We start from the raw sequence: 26625 nt of genomic DNA on the forward strand, positions 1-26625 counted from the left end.
TATACTCAGCCCCACGTGACCCCGCGCATCCTCCTCCACGACATCGCCAGCGACTCATGAAACCCTATTCCTCCTTCCATCCAACTCAAGCCTTTACATGAAAACCATATTGCAAACGAGAAAATGATCCGATGGCGACATACCAAGATGCGGACCCTGTCTTCTACCCCGCGTTCTGCTTCAAAGCATCGCCAACGCACTTCACCTGGGTGAAGATGGCAGCTGCAGATGTCCATCGACTACAGAGACCACGAAACTTTGAAGGTATGGACCCACTATTTCTTTCATTCATCACTTTGCTTTTTCCGAGGTGGTAGATATATGCCCAGCTAGCGCGTTGGGACTTTCTTTATGCATACCCTTGTCCGCAGATAGCCTCTCCCGAGGCCCCAGCTAGAGATCTTGACTGGGTCTTTATTGTAACGAATGACGCCTTGTTCTTCTCGTCCTTCTCCACAAATAAACCACATTCTAAATGGATTATTGCTAATATCCTCCAGGTCAAACAATCTTCTTCTATAAGAACCACCCAATCCGCTTCGTCAGCCTCGTCGGCGTGATCGTAGCCCGAACGGAAATCACCAAACGCACCATCCTAACGCTAGACGATAGCAGCGGTGCCACAATAGACGTCTGCATCCTCCAATCTGATCCGAAAGAGAAGGAAAAGACACAGCCAGACAGCTCCCAGGCATCGGTTATCTCAAAACCCGAGGCTGATGCCCAGACGTCCTTGGACGCATCGGGACAAACCGACACGACAGCACAGGTCAATCAGACAGAGCACGTCTCTGCTACAGACCGTACAGTCCTCGACATTACCTGTCTACGACCCGGCACGACGGTCAGAGTCAAGGGTACTTTATCCCGGTTCCGATCTACGATGCAATTGAATCTAGAGCGGTTCACGCTGATCCGAGACACGAATGCCGAAATGCAATTCGTCGATGAGCGGTTGCAGTTTCTAGTCGAGGTTCTCGCTGTGCCGTGGGTTATACTCGATGAGGAAATCGAGCAGTTACGGGCCGAGGCGGAGAGGGGGGATCTCAAGGTTATTGAGGATAGGGAACGGGCTGAGCGGAGGGTGAAAAGGAGGGCTGAGCGGGAAGAGAGGGATTATCGACATATACAGAAACGGTATGAGAGGGAGGAGAGGAAGAGGGCTAAAGAGGCGGTGGTCTGTAAGGAAGATGGGGTTAATGTTATGCGTGATATTCGGCGGAAGAGGATATTAGCTGCGGATGACGACGAGAATGAATAAGGGTATAAGGCGAGTTAAATATGTGATATTGAACATTGAACGGTCGAGTCATTATATTCCCAAATGGAAAGCAAGGCTAAGCTTATCGCTAAATACAAGACGGGATATGAGCGTGCTTTTGAGACATGAAATAGAACATATATGAGAACAGAACAGATGTATATGAGAAACATAATATGACAAACAAAAGGAGCCAAGAAGCATGAGACAGTGTTCGTCGGTCATCATCGTCAACCCCAGAGACTGGGGGGTATCTTCATGCCACACAAAAAACGCCAAGCCGAAATAGCTATGAAAACAGAGGGTGCCAGGAACTGAAAGCCCGCAAAAGACAAGCTTCAGAATCAAAAGTAACGAACATACAAGATACCACCACTTAGTGATATCGCTTGTGCTCATGCACAGGTCCACCACCCTGTCCCCCCAGCATACCACGGTAGTAGTCCTCCTCGCTAGCACGACTTCCACCGCGATGGTGCTCTCTGTACCGACGGACATCCTCGTCAGGCAAAATCGAGGTAGGCGATTCCGTGTATAAGTCACCAGCGGAAACACCACCATATCGAGGAGGGGCCGCATCCCGACCGAGCAGGTCACTTTCCGAGTGTCTATAATCGTGGCTCATTCCGCGTGACGAGCTACGCGATCCTCGCGAGTACCGCCGCCGTGTATGTCCATGTCCTGAGCCAGATCGAGCAGTGTAGAGCGATTCGGGATTGAATTTGTCAGCGGTCGAGGTCGAGTGTCGATGACTTGTGGATGAGCTTGGTACATCTAGTGGGCGACCGGACGAAAAGGATTCTGTGCGACTGCGCGAATGCCCTGCTTCATACTTCTTTCCTCCACCTGGTTGAGCCGTATAAGGTTTTCTCTCACGCTCAATGGGTTTAGATGGGATGGGCTCATCCTCGTCATCGATCACGGCGGAGGAAGACGATGCTGAAGGAGGGGGTCGGCCCCGTTCATATGATCGGGATCGCTCCGTCGATCCGGACGTGGAAGTTGTAGGCTGAGAGGGTTCGAGGTGAGACGGTGCAGGTTTCTTTGAGCGATTTGCCTGTGTGCGCTCCTCGTCCGTTATACGGGGCAAATCAACACCACAGTGTTTCATGATATGCTCCTCGACTTCCTCTCTCAATTTCAGGTCTGCTACCTCGGGGAACAGCCTGCGTGGAATCTCTTTAGGGAAACGCTCTTTCTTGTCGTCCGGGTTGCTGATAGGCATATTCAGAACTGCCTTTTGCAGACGCTCGTATTCGCGCTCCGGATGGGCTTGGATCATAATCGTAGCCCAGATTTCGAAGCCTTTGGGTGTTAGACCGGGTATATCAGGGCGTTCCTTGAGATCGTCAAGCTGGACCAGATGGTGCTGAGCTTTGATCTCCCGGAATAGTCTTGAGATTGATGATGTTCGGTCGTCGAAGATATCTGTGACAGAGATGTTAGATGTTTTGGACCAAAGCAAGACGATATCTCGGATTGAGCTAACCTTGCCACGGATAAGGGTCCCACGAAAGATCGGTGTCAGCATAGAACTTTTGCAGCTTATCCGGAACGATCACGATGGTATTTCCCGGCGGGTAATCTTCAATCTAGCCGAATAGTTAGCTATCTGACCTGAATAATGGCCGCACCAGACCGAAGATTCAATATTTACCAAATGCATTGCAATTCCTCGCAAAAACTGGCCCAGCCTCTTTGTCGGCTTCCCATCCACAAACAATTTCCCCCATATCTTCTCCAGCGTGGTCATCTCCATAACTGTCGCGTCTCTCGAAGGCGGTTTCGGCCGTTCCAATTTCTGACTCTCATGGCTGGATATCGATCCACGTCTACTACTCAGCGGATCCGGTGATGGCTTGGGAGTTGGACGCATATCGCGGGTATCGCTCGAGAATCCCGAGGATGGTGGTACCGGCGGAGCGGAATATGGCTGTGTAGATTCGAAGCTGCTGGACATGGGATTGACCTGCGGCATAGAGTCGAATCGCTGTGATACATTAGGAGGCGACTCCGAGTGTGGACGAGGCGCCAAGTCTGGACCTGCGGACCATGAAGGCTGCTGCGACTGCGAGCGAGGTGGTGGAGCGCCGGATGAGCCAGAGCCCTGGATATTACCTAGACCCGTGGCTTTGAGCTGCTGGATAACGGTTGCAGTAATCTGACTGAGGACCTCGGGGGATAAGTATTCGGAGGAGTTTGCATGGTGCACTGCCGAGTGAACAGCCTCGTTGATGTATCCATGACCCGGTCCGAAATTCTGCGGTCGCGGTGTATCCGAATCCATACTCTGAGGGGACGAGCTGGGCGGGGGCATCTGCGGTTGAGGCATACTCAAACGGTCGGGCTCGTAGCTATTCGACGGGTATGGGGGCATGGGCGAGTACCCGTGAGGGTCGTTCGCGTCCGTGTTCAGGTTCGGATTCATGTTTCCCGGTTGATAGGGGTTTGCCGAGGAATGGTACCCATCATAAGCCATCGGAGAGGCAATTCAGACCCTTGGGCAGAGACGAGTAGCGGGAGGAGCGGGGAGAGCAGTGGGGAGTCTCTGCGCACCGAACAAGATCGTCGATGCGCTGAGGAGAGTCACGATAAAGGCCGCAAAAAGCAGAGACACTTGAGAGACACAGAAGCTGGACAGATAGAGAATAGAAACGCTCAGAAACAAAACAGACGCCCGAACGAGGTTGTCAGGCAGAGAAATTGTCAGCGCTGGGGGGGGCTGTGGGGAAACGGGTGGCGATCTCCAACACGTCTGGCGTCACAGGTTTTGGATGATTTCTGACTAAAAAGATGGATATTAGGGTACTAACCTTACTATCCTCCTTTTTCTCAAGGTACAGACACTGGCAAGGAGGGAGGACAACCAGAACACAAGAACCAAAGACTCGACGTCACCGCTACGATCTTGTCTGGTGGTTCTTGTTGAAATGTGGCGCACATTTTAATCTATTCGAGTGCCACAAGAGGGGGTCCGCTCGTCTTTTGCTTGTCTGGTTAACCCCGTCATGATCGGCATTTCTACCATCGACAAGGATCCATTTTCCATGCCATGTCATGTCGTCGATTTATGTCGACTCTGTCGATTGCCATGCATTCCACGCCTATCAGCATGCCGGGCGACCACGTTTCAGCTCACGAGTAGCGTGGAAAGCGTGTCATGACGGCCATCCTGCATATGAGCAGTCGGCTTCGCTCCGTTAGATTAGTAGCATCCAATCAATGAGAACGGGTGGTGATCTGTGTTTAGCTGTTAGTAGGTAACAGCCCTGTGCAGGATAAATGGATGTCATCATTCCACAGGTTCAGAATAGCCGGGCGGCGTTAGCGCGGGGCCAAGATATATTTTTGGCAGCATCTCGTACTTTCTTGAGACTTACTCCAGATACAGATAGACCATCAAATTTGAAGGACTCTTTACCTGGCTCAAATCAAACATCGTTGATGATTGTCTCGGACTTGACCTTACTTTTAGTAGTACAAAAAGAGATAAAAGTACACAAAACCTGGTGAACCGCTGGCTCGAGTGGGGTCCAACCACTGATGTCATATCCATGGATGTCTATAGTTCTCGCAAGGGGCGCCCTTGCTTCATGATAAAGATGGCACCGAATAAGAATGAGATATCGAAGATGAGCTATGCTACTCGCATAAGATTTAAATATTTGATAACTCCATTACGCGAGACTCATCATGCCAAGATATACAGTGTACCTAAATTCTACCCCAAGGAAGAGATAATGATTCATGTTCATGATATTTCGTATCTCCTATGTAGAAAATAGACCCCTGTATGAGAGAGGAAAAAGAAAAAGCACTTTCAAGACCCCAATCCTCCGTAGATGATAATGTCCACTTGTGTCTATCACCGTTCGTGTCGGACAATCGCGTATTGGCAGCAGAAAGTTGGAAGATCACCACTGATTGGCACCAGTCCACGTATCCTCATCCTCATCATCTTCGAAAAGATCATCAAAGGACATGTCTCCAATGGTGAGGCCGTACATCCACTGCAAGGACATCTCAGTCATTAGCGATAGGACAACCTATCTTTCTCGGAAACGGTGAAACATACCTCCTCTGCTAGCTTCTGGTCATATGGCTTCATCGGCTTCGGTGTCTCCTCTTGCTTTGCCGGACTGGACTCCTTCGACATCCCATGTTCAGTCATCTCGCTGGCCTCAGGAGCAGCGACGGGGGATTCGATATTCTAGAAGACCACAATAATGTTAACCACCTATGACAAGAGAACAAATCGATACTTTGGAACGAACAAAAAGACTGACCTCTGCAGTGACGTCCTCCCACAGCAGTTTAGCCGCATCCTGCGGGATTTGTCCAGCGGGAGCCTTGTCTCGCTCGTCGAGCTGCAAGTTGTCCTGGCATGGAAGGCAAACCTGTCCAATTCCACGATCTTTGCATCAGCAAGCTGCAATCTAACCAAAATCAAGTCAAAGAATCACCTTACCGGCTGGTCATATTGACGCTGGGTGTAAGCGAACTCATCGATTGGTCGGACCTCGTTGCAAGACATGCAATGAAGCTCGGGGCGCGACTGAGTACCGCAACCATCGCAGCGAGCAACCTGCTGGTTGTTCAACACATCCATTCCATTCCGACGGATTTCAGACGTGAGGCGTCGCAGTGCCGAATGGCTGAATCTTGCGCGTGGCAGATCTCTCTCGCAGAGGGCACAGGTGATGCTGGAATAGGTTAGCTGTCGATATAGCCCAGAACATAGGACCCGAGATATACTTACGTATCCGGAAGAGGGCTTGACTCTTTTCTGTACCGGGCCAGTTCATCAGCCAGTCATTCAGAAAAGCAGAAGTCAAGGAGCACGTACGCTTCTCGGACCCTTTTCCGCGATCCATCAGGCGTCGTCCAGCCCTCTGTGAGTTTGCGGATTTTCTTTCTCATTTTGCCCATAGCTCGATTCTGGATAGCCTGTAAACCTATGGAATGAAAAATTCAAGGATGCCCGGGAGAGGACCGAGCGATTGGGGTTGAATGTCGTTGAGGGTGAAGGAGGGTGCAGGGTGGGAAGGTACTTCGCCTCCGGCGACAGTTTGCGCGGAAGGAAAGTACCTGAGAATGAACCTCGCGGATTGCAAGAAGTAAACAAAATCGAGGACCTAATTTATGATTTGATTTTATCTAAGAGGCAAACGATGTCCGTGTGGTCGTATGGTAAGACCTGCGCAAGCGGGGGATTGTTCTTCATCACGAAGTATAGCGATTTAGATACGGAGCGGAACTTGTCGTTTTTCTGGCCTGGGATATGACCAATTATGGTATTTATCGTGAATGAGGAAGTTATCTTATTATGCAAATCAATTCTCATAAGAAGTATTTGGATGGCTCTCGCTGAATTATGGTACTACTCACCGCGGGCTGGAAGGTTTACTTAATACAAACCCAAGATGCGAGAGCTTTAGACTCGAAATGTATGTTGTAAGCAGGAGCGACATGCCAAATTTGATTGCAGAGAACGTAATATGTGATTAGAAGCGCTAGGTATGTTTTACTATTCTGCTATTTAGAGTCTTGATCTAGACAATTTGGTCATTTAACTCACATAACATAACCATCTAGTCTGCGAGCCCGTATCCCATACACTATGCAAACCAGAGTGAGAGAAGCGTGGTATATCTTCTCAAGTAATAGTGATTGATAAGAACATGTGTACTCTATATCATGCAGAGGAATTTTCTAGAAGCTAACCGAGGAAAGCTTTTCATGTAGCCATAGATCAGTTCCGTAAACACAAGCAGTGAGCAACACTACAAAGCAGGTTTAAGTATGCTTTGATGTTTCTGGAACAATCACATAAAGACAGAAGATGTACAATGTCTACTGAAGAGTAAGAAAACTTCTTTCTTTCTCTTCCTGAAAGGCATTATATAATCATAATCCAGTTTATGTCTATCAAATTGATACTTGCAGCATAGCTAAGCAGACAAAAGGAGCTTGCACTATATGAGCACAAAACATAGCCGATAAATAATGTCAACTTGTTTCCATTCATAATATAACCGCTATCAAATCATAAATGAGATAGACCATTGTCATCCCCCTATCTCGGTCTCCGGCGAGCAACGGAGTACTCCGTCCCAATTCCAGTCATGACTCCTTTTTCTACAAGTCCATCATAAGCAACAGCACCATAACTCTTCCCAAAATACCTCAAAACAAAGCAAAATCAAACCCACAACGGCACTTCCCTCTCTCCATGACCCATACACCCCTATCTACTAAATCCCCGATTGGCTCCCACTTCGTACGCCAAAACCTTCCAGAAACTTCACAAGGGGGGGGGACCCTCCCAATTTCCCACGCAACCAACCTAAACAAAAAAAGCTACGACAAGCTGCGCATCCTGTCGGAAATAAACTAAGCCAAGCCGGTCCACGTTGACGGTCAGACCTCCCCGGCACTGGCAGAAGAAAGGAGAGGGTAAATTAGGGTGTACGATTCTAATTTCCGGGCATATTTACAACATTCCCAGGGATAGGGAAGTGGGAAGAAGAAGGGGGGGGGGGGGAGGGGCCACGCATCCTCGTCATTCTCCATAGAAGCCACGGTTCCGACCTTCCAGAAATGCTAAAGCGTCGAATAGGAGCTCCTCGTTGGTCGTTTCCGCAGTGATAGTGGAGACCCGCGGACCGCACCCGGCGCTGTTCCAGGGATTTTGTCGTGCAAGTCTACTGTAAATAGCTAGAATGGTTAGATTTATGAGAAGAGCGACTCCGTATACAACTTAGCGCGGAGGTTGACTACAGAAACGGTAGGTCCCAGGGGCCAGGATTGCCTCGTGGTTGTTTTCCGTAGAGCTAGTTGTCAATCAGGGGGAGATAGGATCATCAAATCATTGGCATCATGGGATGAGCGACCCTTGATCGGGTCGATTAGCGGGAGAAATGGGGGGTGAAGTTTGGGTTTGACGTGGGTGTTCTTTCCCTGATACGTGCGCTGATGCTCCCAGCGTCCCAGATCGTGGGTAACTTGTAAGAAAGGGGGAGGGGGATGTACTAAATTGTGGAATTTGTAACACTTTGTTATGTTCGGCGTCTGCTGTGGGTCGAGGTAGTCAGTTGCTGCCTCCATTGATTTAATCTAACATCTTGTTAATATCAACAGGGTCTGTTGTTTTGATTCTCTCTCAAGGGTAGCCGAGGGATAGGAATGGGTTTGGCGAGATAGAGGGCCAAGCGGAGCCCCTAGAAGAAGAAGCCGAGAAAGAATAGTAACAATAATGGAGAACTCGAGGCAACAGCTATAGCGTAAGGCTATAGGAGCAGCAATGCGAGTCTGCCTCGCCCCGTTGAAGGCTATTCTTGGACAAATGGTTTGAGGTAGTGGACAGGTGACCTCAATGGTTTGCCTTTCTGAGCGGAGGCGCGGCGGTGGCAATGGCAAAGCAATAATGGCATGGTAGTAGCAACAATGGCAAAGTTCGAAGCATCAATTGTGTAAGAGAGTTGCCTAGTGACCATAGGAAGTCAATGACCGCATCATAAGTTAGATATGTGCCCGTTTTTTGCGTTCGTGATAGAAAGGCCCCAGCACAACCTTCTCGAAGGCCCCAGGAACCTCAAAACACGCCGGCGCCTCCCGGCACTCTGGCAACGGTACACATAGTTGCTGTCATAGCGCCGGGTCTTGAGTGGCAAAGGGGAATAAGAGCGATCCTTCCTTTCCTGACCCTCCATGCTCGAGTCGAGGGAAAGTAGTGAGAGAGAGACAGCTCTCGGGTACGAAAGGGACGGGCCTGGACGAGGCCCACGCAAGTGGAGCATCCGTCGTCCCCCGAGAGCACGGCGCGACGCTAGTCCCACATCCGCGAGGTCATCCAGCAATAAACGCGTGCAATGTGGAGTAGCGACGACGATGCTTGGAGGGCGCGGTGAATCGGTGTCCACTTTATGAACCCGACGAACTGGTCACTAACTGCCCTCTCCCCACTCATTTTCGAGTCCACCCAATGGCTCTGTTTGCATGTAAAAGAGATCCATCGCACTATGATTTCCTGGGTCTGATAATTGGCGAATTGGTCAGTGCCGTGGATACAGTGGACCGGGGAGATTCGCCAGTGACGAGCATCTTTTAGTCGGACCCGCGAAGTCCCGACTCCACAGCCGCCCACTCATGACTGCGGAGGCGTCTGTTAGGATACGCGGTGAAGAGGGGATTGACGGTATTTTGGGAGACGCGGTGAGAGCCACAAGTCTTGGAAGGTGGTTTTGATGGCGTGGCGAGGATGGAGACTGGAGGATTGGCGGTGCTTCCCCATGATGATCGTGATTGGAATGGTCTGCAGTGGCTACTGTGCGGATGCCCAAGCTTCTCTTTTCTTGCTTAAGCGCATTACGCTATCCAACAATGGTGGAGACATGGTCTCAGGATTGTTTTTTTTTGTTTTCTGTTTTCGCTTTGGGACTCTTGCTTTTTCGAGTCAATTCACACTGGGTCCTGGCCCACCGGACCACTGGTAATTCATCGTTGGGACAACTCCGTATGGCGTCGGTACGGCCCTTGTGAGCCTACCGCAGGGACTGTGGGCTGGTGGACTATGAACCGTGGTCAGGATGTACGATGTACGATGTACTTTCTGCAGAGATCGGGGGAAGCGAGCGCCCGGGAAGCAGATCCGCGTTCCATTGTTTCATGTATCTCATTCTCAATGTCCATAGTCGATATGTCGCAACTTGTGAGGGATACCGGTGAGCTTGATGGATGCGATACAGTCGAGGAGTGACATGAAAGGGGTCAACCCATGGAGTGGACGAAGCAGCCCAGGATCTTGACCGAGATGTGATTTGCGGTCAGGAAGGATCCTTGCGGGCCAAACGGTTGCCCCAGGGTTCGTCTGGTCTGACAGGTGCATTCGTTCAGTATATCTGGGCTGCACGTAATAATGACCTTCAGAGAATAATGGGGTGATAGATGGGGGCCTACGGAGTTGATAGGTATGCACCCCGTACTAATTGTGATGTATAATCTTTGATGACTTCCACCCAGGAGATGATTGATTAGTATCTGTAGACATGTACGAATATACAGGAGATTGCTTTCTAACATTTGAGATTACTATCCACCACTCATTGTCCAGTCCTGGAGCATATGTACGCTCGGTACGTTGTGCATCAGATGAATGATGGACGAATTACTGGACCTGTAGGGCTCGTTACGTATCGATTCATACTTCATACCGTCGACTACCTGAGTTACCTGACAGGTAGATTGGGCTGTGGTGATCGTCCACCCACGTCTGCGTTTCCGGGTTCCTGGCAAGTGGAGCAGCGCCAGAGTCATGGATTCGCGGAAAGGGTATGTGCCCTGTAAATCTATAGGCGGATGTGTGATGATCTCTGGCGATATCGGGATATTAGAAATGACCTTTTTTGTGTGGTTTCTTTGTCCCCAGCCGCCCATCCGTCGAACTGGCCGTTTGGTGACCGGGATTATGATTGGACCTAGATCGCTTTTTTTGTTAATCTCCTCATGATCCTTCGGAGACACGGGAAAAAACATGGGTTTTCTTGAGAAATTGAGAAATTTTATCAACTACCGTACTACTAGTCCCGACAGAGGCATACAAGCGAGAGGGGGGCCAGGTTCGCGTAGTGATTAAAAACGGCCACAACAAAGAAAGAAAACCGACTAAACCGAGCCACATCAAATCAAATCAAAGGTGGAGGGGAAGGTCCGTCTGAGTCGCGTCTCGGAAGACTGCCAATCTCAGTCAATTAGATTCTGTCGCGCCATCTGTTTCCAGGTCGGCTGGGCGTCGCATCGGTGTGTCCAATTTGTATTAACCAGCCTGTCGGGGGCTGGAGGCTTTCTGTCTCTTCCCCCGCGCCAGCAAGGCAAAGGGGGGAAGAAATTGATTTGGAATCCAGTAACGAGTGTCGTGATACACTTCCAATGTATCTATGCATATCAACGAATGCAGCAGACCATTAAATAAACAAGGCTGCCAATAACAATCGCTAGCAAATAAATGCAGGTGGGATGCATTGCCCGGACCCATGGTACTGGCCGGCTTAAGCTTACTCTCCCCCAGGTCTATGCGAACGCCTCCGTCTATCCGAACCTAATATCCCTCATTTTTCCTCCTCCATTCCGGGCCTTTGTCCCGTCACAAAGACCAAAAAAAACAAAGTCGTCTTGTAACCATGGAACTATGGAGTAGTACCGAGCTTTGAATGTATCTGCTTCAAACCGATTATAAACAATCATTGGTGGATATTCGGACCAGTCGGAGATCCGTCTCCCCCCAAAAAATGGAAAAAGAAAAAAAACACAACGCGAATAACTGAAGTGCTATTCCCGCTCTTCCCCCCCCCCAGAAAATCTCGGGATCCAACCAAGGGAAGATCCGGTGGCAAGACGCGCCGGATGCCCGGTCAACGAGTGTCAACAATCGCCGTGATGGGTGAAACAGGGGAGATGATGCAGGATTTCCGATGCGAGGAATGTACTGCATCATGTATAATATTGATCATGACGCCGATAAAGATGATGATTGAACGGATTCTTTAATATTACGACCGATTCGAGAACCAGTCTCCGAAACCCGAATCCATGTAAAGTAGGACATGACATAAGGCACATTTATGGCAAATGGGATGCTCCTTGCGGATATGTACGGAGTAGGCACGGAGTACATATCAGAGCAGTCATCATCACCTGGTCAGTTGAGTCTGCGGCTTGCGGTCGAGACCCTGGGCCAAAAATGATGTGTCGGACAGGGCTGGAGGGGGGAATACGGGGAGTATGTGTGAGAGGGCTGAGGGTTTGATTGTGATGTGTTTATCCAACGTCATGACTTTTGATCTCTGTCTGTTCGGTCGTGGGAAACCTCTGTACTCCGTACTTTTCATGATGATAGTCGGTGTCGAGGGCACGGGTACCTGTAGGAATGGGGTGGTGCTATAGAGTTCCACTACTCTAGAGTTCTACCACGCGGGTTGTGAAAGTATACCCGAAAACCAACTGGCCGCGACAACAACCGAAGCCCTGGCTGTACTGTAATTTGAATACCACCATCTCTCTATGAGGATGTATAAATTACACGGTTTCCATACAACGGGGCAAGCCCTCTTTCTCGGGGGCCAATAACCAACGAAGCGACCGCTACTTGGCCCCAGGACTGCGTGGGCGACTGCGACAGGCCACACGGTGAATGCCCAACCTCCCTAAGAATTAGGCGCTCGAGCGTGCAGGTCTGTTTCTGCGACCGAGGCAGATGATACAATACCGTTCTTGGAGTTCTACCATGGCCATTTGGGTCATTTGATCAACTGATCACGATTTCTTGGAGGGTCAATAATGTGTCCTCCGCTACTCGGTAGTGGATGGAGATTAACAACATGCGGTATTTCCTATCTTCTACGGAGTTACTCGACTTTGCTTTTCCTACTTCTAGTTAAATAACTTTGTTTATTATGCTCCAAAAGAAAAGAAGTGTGTCCATTTTCCCTTTAGCGCCTTCACTAATCCATTAACTAATCGCCACTAACTCATGAACCAGAGCGACCGTTTGAAGCAGTCTACTCCAGAGAGGTGCCTAGCGTGGTGTTGAGTGGGCTCGACCTTACCATACGTGACAAGCACCACCATCGATGATTGGCGGCAATCATTGTAATTAACCCTCTCATTCCTGGTCGCTCTGGTATGAAGCGTGTATACTAGCAGTATCAGGAACCCGCGTAATCCACTCGGAAGGTGCCATTGGATGACGCGGGAGCTGCCCGTTCTTGGGACTGAGTTTGGGCTTTTATTTTTTTGGTGTTTTGGTGTTGTTGGTTTTAGGGTAAGTTGGTTCGAGGAGTGTTTTTCGTCACAATAACTACGCAGGATCAAATAATATGGGCGGGTCATGATGAGGCCCGTATTTCTTCACGTAGATTATTATACCGCGGAATTACCTCCTCCATCGTACTTTTTTGGTTTTTCGCGGGATTAATCATTTTCTTTTCAGTTTTTAGTTTTATTTTTTTATTTTTTAGTTTTATTCTAGGATATATTTTACGAATCCAGAATTAATGGATGTTTAACGCGATGCCTCCACCAAACTGCTCCTCTTTCCCCCCTCTCCCCCTCGTGCTGGTTGTTGGCCCTTTTCTATCAGCATTTCGCTACTTCTCTCTTTTGACTTCTATACACTCTGCATCACCCCCTTTGATTCTATTCGGACCATCTTATCCCTACTTCTGTCCCAACCAGCAAACCAAGGGCCAATCCAAAGCCCGTAAAGTGGACTGATCTGCGTCTTAACGTGGTTTAATTTACCGTCCCCACGGCCCCGTCCGCAAGCTCGAGAGCTGTCACCGCGTCAGGGGCTCGACTGGCTCGAACTGGCCCTTCCCTCGGCCCTCCGATCGCTCCACGCCTAACTCTCTCTCTCTCCCTAAACGGGTCGAACGGGTCTACGGGCCTTCTCCTATTCTGGCGAGAATTCCTTTTTATTACATCGTGCCCGGTCTTTCAATGACTGAATCCCCCCTCCTCCTTCTCCTCTGATTTTGATCCTCTCTATTATCTCTCCCCCTCCTCTCCTCCTTCCCACCACCAACCAACTCACCAACTACTCCGTCACTCCTTACATACCTATCCCGGCTACTCGTCCCAAATACACACCGTCTCCGGTTCCAACTAATGGGAGCAACCCTGCCTCCTTACTCGCTATAACTGCATTCCTCGATGCGCGTTGGCCCCAATTGACTGCTCCCCCGTACTGTCGTGGGATCTCCGCCCTAAAAATCAACCCACCTCTAATGTATGAGGCCCCCCGTCCTGACATGTCGCTTATCATGTGTTTCTATTTGTTTGGGACTTGCAGAAAGCTGACTCGAACAATAATGAAGACCTTCCCTCTTCATCTGCTGGCAGATCCGAAGAGATCCCGTCCACTATGACCGTCACATACGACCCTCCCTCTCGGGGGACGAACGCATCCTTGGCCAGCCTGGAAGAGCGATTTCAGGTTATGAAAGAGGTCGGCGATGGTAGCTTCGGTAGTGTCGCCTTGGCTCGTGTACGGACTGCCGGTGCTCACATTGCGCGACGAGGGACGATGGTATGGATCCCGATACCAAAACACAAATAATTCTGGCGGGTGACCAAAGGGCTCAATACTAATTATAATTTAATAGGTCGCTATTAAAACGATGAAGAAGACTTTCGACTCACTAGGCCCATGTCTGGAGCTCCGAGAAGTCATCTTCCTGCGCACTCTCCCCATTCACCCTCACCTCGTCCCCGCGCTCGATATCTTCCTCGACCCTCTCACCCGCAAGCTACACATCTGTATGGAGTATATGGATGGTAACCTGTACCAATTGATGAAGGCCCGTGATCACAAGTACTTCGAAGGCAAGCACGTCAAGAGCATTCTGTACCAGATCCTCTCCGGATTGGACCACATCCACGCCCACCACTTCTTCCACCGCGACATTAAGCCCGAGAACATTCTGGTATCGACCTCCGCCCCCAATGACTCTACCTTCAGCCGCTACTCCAACCTCGTCACCCCTCCATCCACCCCTCCCACCTATACCGTGAAGATCGCCGACTTTGGTCTCGCCCGTGAGACGCACTCCAAACAACCCTACACCACCTACGTCTCGACCCGCTGGTATCGGGCTCCTGAAGTGCTCCTGCGTGCGGGCGTCTATTCTGCCCCGGTCGATATGTGGGCCGTTGGCGCCATGGCCGTTGAAATCGCTACTCTCAAGCCGCTCTTCCCCGGCGGCAATGAGGTCGACCAAGTGTGGCGCGTTTGTGAGATCATGGGTAGCCCTGGTAACTGGTACAGTAAGTCTGGTGCGAAGATTGGCGGTGGTGAGTGGCGCGAAGGTTCTCGACTGGCCCACAAGCTCGGCTTCACGTTCCCCAAGATGGCACCGCACTCTATGGATACCGTTCTCCAGCAGCCACAATGGCCAGCTGCGCTCGCCGAGTTTGTGACTTGGTGTCTTATGTGGGATCCTAAGAACCGCCCGACCTCGACCCAAGCACTGAACCATGAGTACTTTGCCGATGCGGTTGACCCTTTGCGGCCCAAGTCCTCTACTTCTTCCCGTCTGCTGGGCCGCAAGCCCTCCGACAGGAGCTTCAAGTCTCCCACTCTCACCCCCAGCGACTCTCCTACCCTTTCCTCCAAGCCCTCGTGGTTCCGCCGCTCATTGATTGGTCGGTCTGAGAGCCCCGTCCCTACTATTGATGGCGACAGCCCTGCCAGACCTGCTCCTGTGACTTACAATACCGTCCCCGAAATCCAACCGGCCAAGCCCCGCCCAGCAAACACCAAGCGGGCGACCTGGGCCAACGGTGCCCCCATGCCCATTCTTCCTTCCATCCGCCCCGTGTCTCCTCTCTCCAACTCCGTGACCGCCCAAGCGAACGCAACCGTCGCGCACGGCGAGGCCTCGAAGCCTTCCGATGCCGACCAGAGCAAGAACAAGAAAATTGGTCGTCAACTGTCCGTCAACTCGAATGGAAATCACTACTCGGATGTGCACCGACAGGAGGCCGAGCGTATGCTCAATGGCTCTGGCCAGACTACCCCTACCACCAAGGAGAGTTTCTTCTCCCACCTGCGGAAGCGTGCTCGCCGACTTTCCGGACGTAACCAGGCCAACCCTGCTGTGGAGGATGTCGAGGCCAATGCTGGCTGCATTCCCTGGTCTAACCGCTCATCAATGGCTCTCGATGGAACCAACCCGGGCGAGCCCAAGCCACACTCCGACCTGAGTGAGCTGGATAAGGCTCTCCAGAGTGTCAAGTACGCATTGGACACCTCGACTCTTGGAAACGTGCCCGTTCACCTGATGAACAGCTCCGACAATGTCATGAAGCGGCAGTCAATGCCCACTAGCAACCCCGGTCCCATCTCAAGCCGCACCCGGCGAGCAATGCAGATGACGAGCCACCCGGTCCACCGGTATGAGACACCGGAGGAAGAGGATGAGCTGCTCGATGAGGTCCTGCATTCTGCCAGCAAGGCCGCCAAACGTCTCGCTCAGGCACAATCCCTAACCTCCCATCCTTCCGATGGGAGCCACCGACACACTGACGGCTCGCACGCCCTTCCCAGCCCGTATCCTACTCCTTCGCCAACCGCCAAGGCCGATGGCTACTTTGAGACCCCCATCAAGCAGAGCATGGCCAAGGCTGGTAACGAAACCTCTAACCGCCAATGGCCCACTCCTCCTTACGAAGAGGCCGAGTGGAACAACAAGGCGACCACCTTGCACTTCCCTTCTGCATCCAACTACATCTAAGTGAGAACCATCTCGACACATACCCTCAATCATTTCGAAACAACTACCTCATACCTACTCCATCACCATCCACCATCCATCTGCATCACTATCTCCATCTTCCTTACTCGAGGTTGAAATGAGAAACACCAAAAATCAGGCGAGAGAATACGCCAAAAAAGCGGACACAAACCGAGTTTAGGCGTATGGGCTTCTTTTTTTTCGTTTCGGGGTCTTTCCTTTCCATCTCTTCTCACGGTTGTGCTATTTCCGGATTTGATTTGATCTTTACTTTGGCGGGCATGGTTTTTGATTCCCCTCATTTCTTATCATTTTTTTCTTCTTTCCATACCCCCACAGGCCCTTTTTTTGATATAGATGGATCCGGCCTTGCACTATGTGTTGATTTCCCCTTTCTCTCTCACATCACACTTTTTTTCTCGGGTTATCTGGAGTCCTTTCGTTTGCGATCCTCATCTGGCGTTGCACATTATCCATTTCTTTCCTTCTCACTCATCTTGATACCACCACGCGCAAGTCGCATTCTATACCACTCCCTACACCTCACAATCTACACCACCCTGCATTGCACAATTTGCCTATCGGCCTCATTCTCCGATGAACATGGTCCTTTCTTTTTTTTTTCTTTTGTCCATACTTGCTTCATACACTGTACATTGACTCTGGCTCCTGCTCCTGCTCCTCCTACTTTTGTCTATCTCTTGTCTCTCCCTCTGCCGCCCTCTCACTCTCACTCTCACTCTCACTATATATCTCTCCGTTTCATTCCTCGTCGTCGATCGGGTTTGGAATCTCTTGTTCATTCTTTTACATTCTTGTACCATTTTATACCTTTTTTTGGGCTCTGCCTCGACTGACGCACCCGACTGGCTGGGATTTTCCGGTCTGGTGGCACTATCTGTTTGTAATATATCTCCTACGGCGATTGGGCTATTATATATACACCTATCATGCATAATATTCATCCTCTATACATATGCTCTTGATTTCTCTTTCAACTACCTTCAATGTAGATCCGTACGGAACCCTTAGGCACCTCGAAGTGACTCCATCGTTGATTGGGAACGCAATGACAATACTTGGTTATTGCTTGAGAATCGAATGCCAGCAGATTTGGCCTCGACTTGGTTGTAAATGTGGTTTCAGGCTGTGTTAGTTTTAGAGGAATGAATGGCAGGCATTCCACTCAACTTCGAATTTCGGGTAAGAACAGAAGGTGAGATTGTAAATCTGGTCAAGATCGCTTGGTCTGTGCCTGTAATGTGACTATCGTTGACGATAGAGACCTTGAAAAATACCATCAATAGAGGAAGGTAGTCCTCACTAAGGCAGGTGTTGATATCATTGTAGGAAGGTGCGACCCCAAAAAGAAGGCTAGAATTATCAAAGCGAACTCCAAAATAGATTCAAATTACAAATTCCCCTCCGACCGAGAATAACAGGGAATTCATCATGTTAGAACCTCTTTGTAGACCTCGCGATGTCTCTACTCTTCTATGTGACCCAATAGCTCGGATCAATGATGATCCGGCGGCCCTCAAGATTTCCCAATCGAGCAGCTTTGCTCTTCATGACTTTTTCTCAAGACTGATATCCTAACAATTCCAACTGTTGTGCCGTGGTTGGTGTCCGCTGCGCAATTCAAACCTTTTTACTGGTTTAAACCCAGTACCTTGTTTCTCCGAAGCCGCAGAACAAACCTTCATCTGCGCAAACTTTCACCTCCATCAAAAAAAGAATCCCGCAGCTCAACTAGCGAAGCTGCTCATTCTCCCCTCACACCTCTCGTCACTCCTCAACAGGACAATACCACATATACCCAGCCATGTCCAACCAAAGACAGGCCTCCTCGGCCTCCCAAGTCCCCCACCTCTCCCCCGCCGAACTCTCCTACCTCTACACCTCTCTCTCCCTCCCCAAAACGCCCATCCGCCCAGACGGCCGCTCACCAACGCAATTCCGGCCCCTGACCGCTGAAACGAACATTCTCCCCGGCACGAACGGCAGTGCGCGCATTGGTTTCGCAGACGGAACTCAGGCTATCGTCGGTGTCAAGGCCGAGGTCGAGAAGACGATTCTATCGAATGAGACGCTTGCGCGGAATGATGGTGGTGTTGGTGGAGAACAGGAGGGATCTGCTGCTGTCGGGGGTCATGGATCGTGGGTGCAGATGTCTATTGAGATCCCCGGGTTCCGGGATGACGATGCGCTGCCGGTTTTCTTGTCTGAGATGATGCGCGAGAGTTTGGTTGGTGCCGTTGGGACGGATGAGACGAGTGATATGACCGGTGGGCTTAAGGGGCGGCTGGTCATTAATAAACGGTGGCATTGGAGGTTGTACATTGATGTATGTCTGCGTGGTGCTTTGCAAATTTTGGATCTGCGTTCGAGTTTGGTGGATGCTAATTGCCGGTATAACAGGTCCTCCTTCTCTCGCAACCTCTCGCATATCCCCTCCCTCTTCTCTCGCTAACCACACATCTCGCTCTTCTGTCTACGAAACTTCCCAAGCTTAAGTCTCAAGGCGAGGAGGATCCCTTCTTCGACGATGACTGGGCTGTTGCCGAGTACCTCTACCCACGACCTTCTCTTTCTTCCGGCGCAAAGAGCTCTGCCCGGTCATCATTCGTTCGCCCGCCTGTGACGCTGCTCGTTATCTCCGTCGGCGAGAATATCATTTTCGATCCCAACCGGGAGGAAATTGCAGTCGCGGACGCCGTATTGGCTATCTCTATCACGCGCGATAGCGAGGCGGGTAACTTGAAGCTACTTTCTATTCGCACCGTCGATCCTCCTTCCCGATTGACCCAGCCGGGAGTACCTAACTCGGAGAACGTGAGCATGCTGGGCGCTGTGGCGCCTACTGAAGATGTGGCCGTTCTGAACCCAGCTACGGGCGAGGAGGAGGTGCCTGGTGTCTGGCGCCCTCGTCGGGGAGGTGTCAAGCGCAGTGTCATTGCGGAGATGGTCAAGACGGCGCTCAAGAAGGGCGGTGTTGGTGAAGAAGTGTTGGAAGGTTTGGAGGGTGTGGAGGTGTCATGAGTATATGTCTAGATGCAAAAAAGAAGATCTTGTTTCTAATACCATTTTAGACTTCGAGATATGGTCTCGGTGCTAGAGAGGTGATTCATGATCGTAATTGTTAGAATGGAGCTTGAAGACTCTCCACATGCAAGTATCTAATCTAATATACAGGGAACTAGTGACTCGATATCAGCAGATATCAATACAATACACTTCCGACTCGGTTAAGGTCCGAGTCCGCTTCCAAAGGTCTATCCAGACCATCCACTCCCCCAATTCCCAATTCCACACTACAAATACAACACCTCACCAAATCCCAAGCCACTTCTTCACAGGCTTCTTCTTCCCCTCCCAATCAACAAACTCCTCACCCCCAACACCCGCCGCATCTCCAGCGGGTGTAACAGCGACAAGATCCACCGCAGCGGGCGACTGGCCATCATCACCCGCCTGAGCAGGAGTGGCACCCTCCTTCTCAGGAGCCTCCTCCAGACCATGCGCGATACGGTACTGGCGGCGCTTCTCAGCGTCTTCGACACGGCGGTGGCGCTGTTCACGGACGCGCATGGACTCGTGTTGCACGTGCATGCGGTAGACGTGCATTGCTTGGGAGAGGGTGTCGATCGGGTGCTTGAAGAGGTCTGACCAGGAAGGGAGGAGGTGGGCGAAGGGGGAAGTTGCCTTGAAGTTTGTGGTGAAGGTGAAAGTTGCGAGGGTGGTTAGGGTGCCCTAAATAAAACACAGCACAAGTTAGACCGGCTTCAATTCCCAATCGATAAAATCCATGTAGATAGGGAGGTGGTGGTGGATAATCTCACCATCGCAATCCAAATATGAATCCACCTCGACGTCAGAAACTTGAACATCACCGTCCCCTCCGGCGGGAACATGTTCGGATACTGCTTCTTATCCTGCGCCGCGCGCTCCTCCGCTGTCAATGACCGCCCATAATTGACCGGTTGGCCCGTCGGCGAGACACGGCTGGGATTCACCAGACGCTGTGGGTGCGAGGGAGGACGGAATTTGTCCGGCTGGGAGAGCACGCGCGATTTATCGGTGATCTTCTTGGGTCGCGCGGCGACGCTGCGAGTCTCGGAGAAGCAGCGGCGGGTGGAGGTGGACAGGCCGTTGCTGGTGTGTTCGGTTGTTTGTTGGAGGGTGCGGAGGGTTCGGGCGGTTGGGAGGCCTCGGGGGAGGAGGAAGGGAGGGATTGATGCTGGAGGCATGGTAATTGAGGGGGTTACCACAGATAATTCTTGTGGGGTTTTGGTGGTTGGGTATGTTATCCCCGTTGGAGTTGTTACTGTTTGGTCTCTGCGGCGGACGGGAATTTTCTATATCACGTGATATGGAATGGTGCCGAGAAAATCAGCCTGCAGTAGTTAAGCAGAATGTCGTCACAATCTGACATTTTCCGCTAAAAAAGGTTTTTTTTTTTTGATCTAACCGGAGCTACAAGGTGCATTGTGGATGGAAATACTCATTTATTCGAAAGTCTAAAGAGCTTCTAGTCTATTCTACTAGGTGCATTTTATCATACTCTAACTATAGGCCAGCAATAGCCTCACCCCAGGATAGCTGGCGCCAGGATTTACTTTCCGGAGTCCCGGGAGACCAGATCTCCAGAGAGTGCCGAGTTTCCTCCGCAGATAGCAGCATAAAATTCTATGCTTTTCCTGCCTCGGGTTCCACAATCGGATCAAGACCGGCCCTGGTGGACTTGCGGAACCCCTGGACGAACGAATGATAACGGGTGTATTTCACAGCCTCGGTGGACCAGTTTCGGGGGGAAAGGCCAAGTGTACTCCAGGTCTTCAAGGGGGTTAGAATGGGAGATATGCCCACGCTTGTTATTATCCAGGGGCTGGCTAGATGAACAAATCCCGGAGAAGTGTCCCGAGATGCTCTGGTTTAGATTATTTCTCGTTCTTGGACAGCTAAAAGCCACCCGTTGGAGCCGTTGTATCCGAAGGGGAAATGACCAAAGATGAGATCATTGGGAGAGAGCACATGCGGCTCTTGTAGGAAACTGTGTATCGCTGGTCTATAAGGGACTCGGATGTTAGCATAGCAGTGTTAAGCCACTCCGTATATTGTCGTAGGCAATTGACCTGTGGAATGAGGAAATCATCCATGTTGAACAGGTCAGCATTGATGATAGGATACTCCGTCTTCACCGAAGGAGAACCCGGTTGCGCCCGTCGGGTGAAATAGTCGCATGGTGATTGGTGGACGGGCGGATCACGGGAGCTGAATGGGGCGACGGTACAAATACGCTGCGGAAAAGTTGGAAAATCTTGCTTCTCCTTCTTCGTTTTCTCCAAATTCTCCTGTACAGTCTCTTTCCACTTCTTCAATTCCTCTCACACTCTTTCAAAATGGGCAAGGAAGCTGCTAAGTTCACTCCTGGTAAGATCTTTCTCCCCCTTCACTCTGCCAATTGCTGGAATTGGCGAATCCGCGAATCTTTGAATGGGTGAGCTGGTCGAGAGAGAGAGCATGATGCCATTGTTCGAAGGCATGCGCGAGACGTTGAAAAGTGAGCGAACTGGTTGAAGCCTTACGCTTCAAGGTGTCTGCCTGGTCGACGATCGGAGCCTGGTGTTGAGCTTCCATCCAGGAAGATGAAGTCGTTGCCTCTGACCTCAACTCATCTCACCTGCGACCTTCGTCCAACCTCTCTATACACCTCGTTTACTTTGCGCTTCTCTCCAACTCTCGCTCTTCCACATCTCTCTCCAACTTGCTCTCTCGACTTAACACCCATTCATTCTCTGAATCTCCAATTCCATCCTCTGCGCGCCTGCCACTATGAGCACGTTCGACATCTTCTGTGCGATTCCCATCTTCGTGCAGGAGGTCGACGAGCTGCGCGCTGCCAACGCTGCCAAACGAAAGGCCGAGATCGAAGCGCTCTTGCAGTTCCCGTCGCGGGAGCCAGCGCAGCAGCCAGAGCCGGCAACCACCTCCAAGCCTCAGTCGACTAATTCGCTCTTCACTCCAGGTGACTCTGCGAAGGGCGCCAAGCTTTTCCAGACCCGCTGCGCTCAGTGCCACACCGTCGAGGCCGGTGGTGCCCACAAGGTCGGCCCCAACTTGCACGGTCTGTTCGGCCGCAAGACTGGCTCTTCCGATGGTTACGCCTACACCGACGCCAACAAGCAGGCTGACGTGACCTGGAACGAGGAGTCTCTGGTGAGTACACTTCCGTGGTGGTCAAATTGACCCTGGGACTAGTGAAGAGAGATCGCTAACCATCCATTCTTCCACACAGTTCCCCTACCTCGAGAACCCCAAGAAGTTCATCCCCGGTACCAAGATGGCCTTCGGTGGTCTCAAGAAGGCCAAGGAGCGCAACGACCTCATCACGTTAGTTTTCCCTGTTCTGCCGTGATGAAATTCCCGGATCCCTCGCTAACACATGTCCCTCTACAGCTACCTCAAGGAGTCCACCGCTTAAATGACCTGATGTGCTATTATTCCCCTCCCACGGGCTTTTCGTTCTGTTCTCTGTTACCCCGTCTCGTGAAATTCCAATAGACGTCGGGGGATTGGTTTGGCGCCGTGGGCTGATTTTCCGGATCTCCGAAAGGACCGGTCATGTAATATTATCCAAGACTATTCAATGGTTGACCCGCAATAGATTTGAAAAAAAACTTCTCCTCTTTTCCATCTGATAACCTTGTCTTGAGAGATTCCTTATGACGTTTTTTTTTCTTTATCTGGCGTACAGTAGGTGGAATGCACATCACTGCAGGTACTGGAAGGGCTGATCGCCCGCTGCGGACGGGGGAGGGTTTGCAAGGATTACAACAAGGTTCGCAGGGGGTGGCACTACTGGTTGGGTTGGGGACGGAAAACTGGAGACTGGGGACTGGAGACTTGAGGAATGCCAATGGATGAGTCGAGAAAATGCCGTGTTTCAGTGTTTCAACATGGCGACTCCCTTTCCAGAGCGAAGGGGGAGAGATACTCGTCAGGCGCCAATGGCGGTCAGGCACTGCCCGGCGGTGTACTGATTGTACCGTTCAAGTCCCGCTCACCGCATTACCCAAGCCAAAGTGTACATCGGAAGTACTTCCTCAAGGTACCTGGCGATGGCTACACCCCAACCTCCTAAACTGATTGGCCCAGCCTCCTCTGCAGGTGAGGAGTTCCCTCGATTCCCGCATTACTGGACGAGGCGCTCCCCTTCTTTGCCTCTTGGGTTCTGTTAAATATCGTGGATGCTTCGATTGTGCCTGAATCAGACCCCGACTGAATACCCCAGACTGAATATCAGATCCAAGGATCTAAGCTCCCAGCTACCCGCATTCCAGAGGAGTGAACATAAAAGTGTTCCCCTCTCACCCCGCCAGGATACCGTTACTTATCGCATCGCATCCTGATCGATCGCATCGCACTTGGGCGGGGTTAATTGCCTCCCAGCCATTTCTGTCTCTTCTAACCTGGTCCTCTCTTCTCGGTATCAAGGACCAGCGCATGAGACCTTCTTTCAAGGCGCGTACACTAACCGCCCTGATCTAACCATACAGTTTTCCCCAGCCTTCGGCCTGCACTTCTTTGTCGCAAGTGATCCCGATCGCGATCGCAAGACAACTCACCACTGCGCGCTGTCGCTGTGACTCCAGAAACACCCCTCGCTCTGAAGCGCCTACACCGATACACGCCGTCCGCTATGCTGGACGAGCTAGATAACGTCTTCGACGACCATCCGTCCCTGGATGCCTCGCTCGAGGACTTTGAGAACAACAGTAATGCGCATCGCTCCCCACTCTTTAGCCTACCGTCCCAGCACTCTGGATTTCGGTCAGAAGAGTCTGATGGTGAGCTTGATGATTCTACAGCGGGAGATCGCTGGTCGCCTCCAGGTATGCACCAGCATGACTACGTTCAAGGTAGTGGCTGGTACCGCCATCAGCCCTATGGGCGCAAAGCGCACCTCCATGCGGACCATTTGGAACTTAAACCCACTGTCGGAGTGAGCATGTCCCCGTCCATGTCGCGCGAACCGAGTCCACAGTATGAAGATGCCCTCGAAGGCCCGACGAGGCAGAAGGCCAGTGACGATGGCGACGTCACGATCGCAGCCAATGTACCTCTACCCCATAGCGGAGGTACCCCACAGACCGGACGATCCCCCAGCCCAGTTCCACCGCAGGGCCCTGGCGCAGCGCGCAACCGTCCCGAGGATGATGGATCCGGGTTTGGTCCAGAGAATCTGAGTAACTGTAGGCCTCGTCTGAATTTGGGTGACTCTTGACTTACTGGGACATGGAAAGACTAACGTCTCGTTCGCATGGCTGAAAAAGACATTCGTTTTGCCGTACGCGCAGAGGTTCAGCATCGTGAACCTATTGCTGCCATCTTTGGCTACTTGCGCGGCAAGTTTGATAAGATCACCAGCTCCAAGTCTAATACAACCTTGTCGGTCCTAGTCCTCCTTCTATCCGTCGCATTTATGCGCGCGCTATTTCTTCCAGGTCTCCCCCAGGCAATCCCCGATCTGGTCAAGCTATCTGGCTTTGCGCGCTCATTCGAGCCGTTGATTTACTATTCTGAGAATGGAGTCCAACAGATTGGCACCCTACAAGAAACGGGCGTTGCGGTTTGGGATCTCAGCGAGTCGGTCCGTGGCACGAATATGACTAGTGCACCCATTATCGTCCGGCAATTGGACGAGCTGTCCGACTCGCTCAAGTCATTGTCCCTCGAGCTAACGCGGTTCTTCGCCAACGTCGACTCGGATGTCGACTCCATCCTGATTGTGATGGACTGGGCCAAGCGCGAGCTAGAAACACTCTCTGCTCAACCGCCCAGCACGTTACCCACTATCATGTTCGACAATGTGCACAACATGCTATCCAGACTCGGTGCCCTAGAACAAACGACAGAAATCCCCGACGGCGGCAACACAGCGACCACTACAACCCTAGGCCACGTCGTCATGGCCGTCTTCGGTCCAACATCCGCCCAGCGTACCCGCGCAACCCTCACCCGCACCTTCACCGAGTTCCTTTCCGTGCTAGAAGAGTCCATCAACAGCGAATTATCCCACTCAACCGCGCTCTTCGCCCTCTTCGAGTCTATCGACCGCCAATTCCTCAATCTCCAACGTACCGTGGTCCGCGAATCTGACGCCCAAGAGCGTGCTGAAGGCGAGATGCTCAGTTCCCTCTGGACCCGTGTACTAGGACCGGACGCAGCCGCTGTCCGTAAGTACGAGAAGAACAAGAAACTTCTCGCGAACGTACGCAGTCGCACCGTCGCTAATAAGCATCTCCTGGTTGATCACCGGGGGCGTCTTCTCACATTGAAAGTCAACCTGGAGACGCTGCGCCGGAAGCTGGTCAGCCCGCTTGTGCGTCGGAATGACTCGGTCAGCTTTGTTGGCATTGATGGTGCATCTGCGTCCGGAAGTTCTGGTGCCTCAGGTCGCATGCTGGGTCCCGTCGAAGCCGTTATCGATGGCCAGATCAAGGGGTTGGAGGGGACCTATGAATACCTCCGATCAGTACGGGAACGCCAAAAGGCCAAGCTGATGGAGATGGTATACGGCTCTGGGAGGAAACCATCTTCGTCATTGTTAGGTGGTATTGACGGGCAAGATGAGGAGATTGACGGATAGAGCATTGCTGTCCCCCGCTTTCCTTCTGCTTTGTCCTTATAATCCGACCTGCGTGAATTTTCTTTGTTTCCTTTGTCATGTAGCATCGGAACCGGTGTCATCTTGACTTTTCTTTTTGATGGGTTTCTGGGCTATATTTGGCGTTTGGTAATGGCTTTACGAGGGATTGGTGGTGTCGGGGCTTGTTTGCTCTTGGGAAGGCGTTTCCCCCTGGTCTTGACCTCGGCCCTGATCTGTTGGCGCATATGTTTGGCGAACAGGGAGGAAAGGCGAGGCGTCTGCAAGACAAAAGGGATAGAGATTCTTGGCGGTACACTTTCAATATTTTTGGGTTATTCTTCAATTGACTACGTATTCTGATCTTATAAGGCTGAATGCTGCTTTGACTGTACTATGTAATCATGTTACGTTTTCTACGGGAG

General features: G+C 51.2%; 8 protein-coding genes across 8 annotated transcripts; 5 read left to right on the forward strand and 3 right to left on the reverse strand.

Annotated features, from left to right (window-relative positions):
* Positions 1-131: 131 nt before the first annotated feature.
* On the forward strand, positions 132-1261 carry N7496_002949 (OB-fold domain-containing protein; the record flags this gene model as incomplete). The annotated part of the gene is made up of 2 exons (XM_056695880.1): positions 132-264; positions 501-1261. 2 exons carry the CDS (start codon positions 132-134, stop codon positions 1259-1261), a joined length of 894 nt encoding a protein of 297 aa, XP_056558092.1.
* A 376-nt stretch (positions 1262-1637) lies between these two features.
* N7496_002950 (uncharacterized protein) lies at positions 1638-3740 on the reverse strand (the record flags this gene model as incomplete). Its single annotated transcript, XM_056695881.1, has 3 exons — positions 1638-2689; positions 2751-2853; positions 2919-3740. 3 exons carry the CDS (start codon positions 3738-3740, stop codon positions 1638-1640), a joined length of 1977 nt encoding a protein of 658 aa, XP_056558093.1.
* Positions 3741-5175: 1435 nt separating this feature from the next.
* Positions 5176-6190, reverse strand: N7496_002951 (uncharacterized protein; the record flags this gene model as incomplete). The annotated part of the gene is made up of 6 exons (XM_056695882.1): positions 5176-5271; positions 5337-5471; positions 5548-5640; positions 5730-5964; positions 6021-6047; positions 6108-6190. 6 exons carry the CDS (start codon positions 6188-6190, stop codon positions 5176-5178), a joined length of 669 nt encoding a protein of 222 aa, XP_056558094.1.
* Positions 6191-14180: 7990 nt separating this feature from the next.
* Positions 14181-16551, forward strand: N7496_002952 (serine/threonine-protein kinase; the record flags this gene model as incomplete). Its single annotated transcript, XM_056695883.1, has 2 exons — positions 14181-14345; positions 14422-16551. The coding sequence occupies 2 exons, from the start codon at positions 14181-14183 to the stop codon at positions 16549-16551; spliced, it is 2295 nt and encodes a 764-aa protein (XP_056558095.1).
* A 1825-nt stretch (positions 16552-18376) lies between these two features.
* Positions 18377-19593, forward strand: N7496_002953 (exosome non-catalytic core subunit RRP42; the record flags this gene model as incomplete). Its single annotated transcript, XM_056695884.1, has 2 exons — positions 18377-18898; positions 18973-19593. The coding sequence occupies 2 exons, from the start codon at positions 18377-18379 to the stop codon at positions 19591-19593; spliced, it is 1143 nt and encodes a 380-aa protein (XP_056558096.1).
* Positions 19594-19881: 288 nt separating this feature from the next.
* On the reverse strand, positions 19882-20801 carry N7496_002954 (uncharacterized protein; the record flags this gene model as incomplete). The annotated part of the gene is made up of 2 exons (XM_056695885.1): positions 19882-20304; positions 20394-20801. The coding sequence occupies 2 exons, from the start codon at positions 20799-20801 to the stop codon at positions 19882-19884; spliced, it is 831 nt and encodes a 276-aa protein (XP_056558097.1).
* Positions 20802-22386: 1585 nt separating this feature from the next.
* Positions 22387-23035, forward strand: N7496_002955 (cytochrome c; the record flags this gene model as incomplete). Its single annotated transcript, XM_056695886.1, has 3 exons — positions 22387-22770; positions 22850-22944; positions 23011-23035. 3 exons carry the CDS (start codon positions 22387-22389, stop codon positions 23033-23035), a joined length of 504 nt encoding a protein of 167 aa, XP_056558098.1.
* A 1218-nt stretch (positions 23036-24253) lies between these two features.
* Positions 24254-26203, forward strand: N7496_002956 (uncharacterized protein; the record flags this gene model as incomplete). Its single annotated transcript, XM_056695887.1, has 2 exons — positions 24254-24806; positions 24888-26203. 2 exons carry the CDS (start codon positions 24254-24256, stop codon positions 26201-26203), a joined length of 1869 nt encoding a protein of 622 aa, XP_056558099.1.
* Positions 26204-26625: the final 422 nt, after the last annotated feature.

This window comes from Penicillium cataractarum (genome assembly GCF_028827025.1).
Source record: "Penicillium cataractarum strain IBT 29864 chromosome Unknown utg000002l, whole genome shotgun sequence".
Taxonomy (NCBI): Eukaryota; Fungi; Ascomycota; class Eurotiomycetes; order Eurotiales; family Aspergillaceae; genus Penicillium; species Penicillium cataractarum.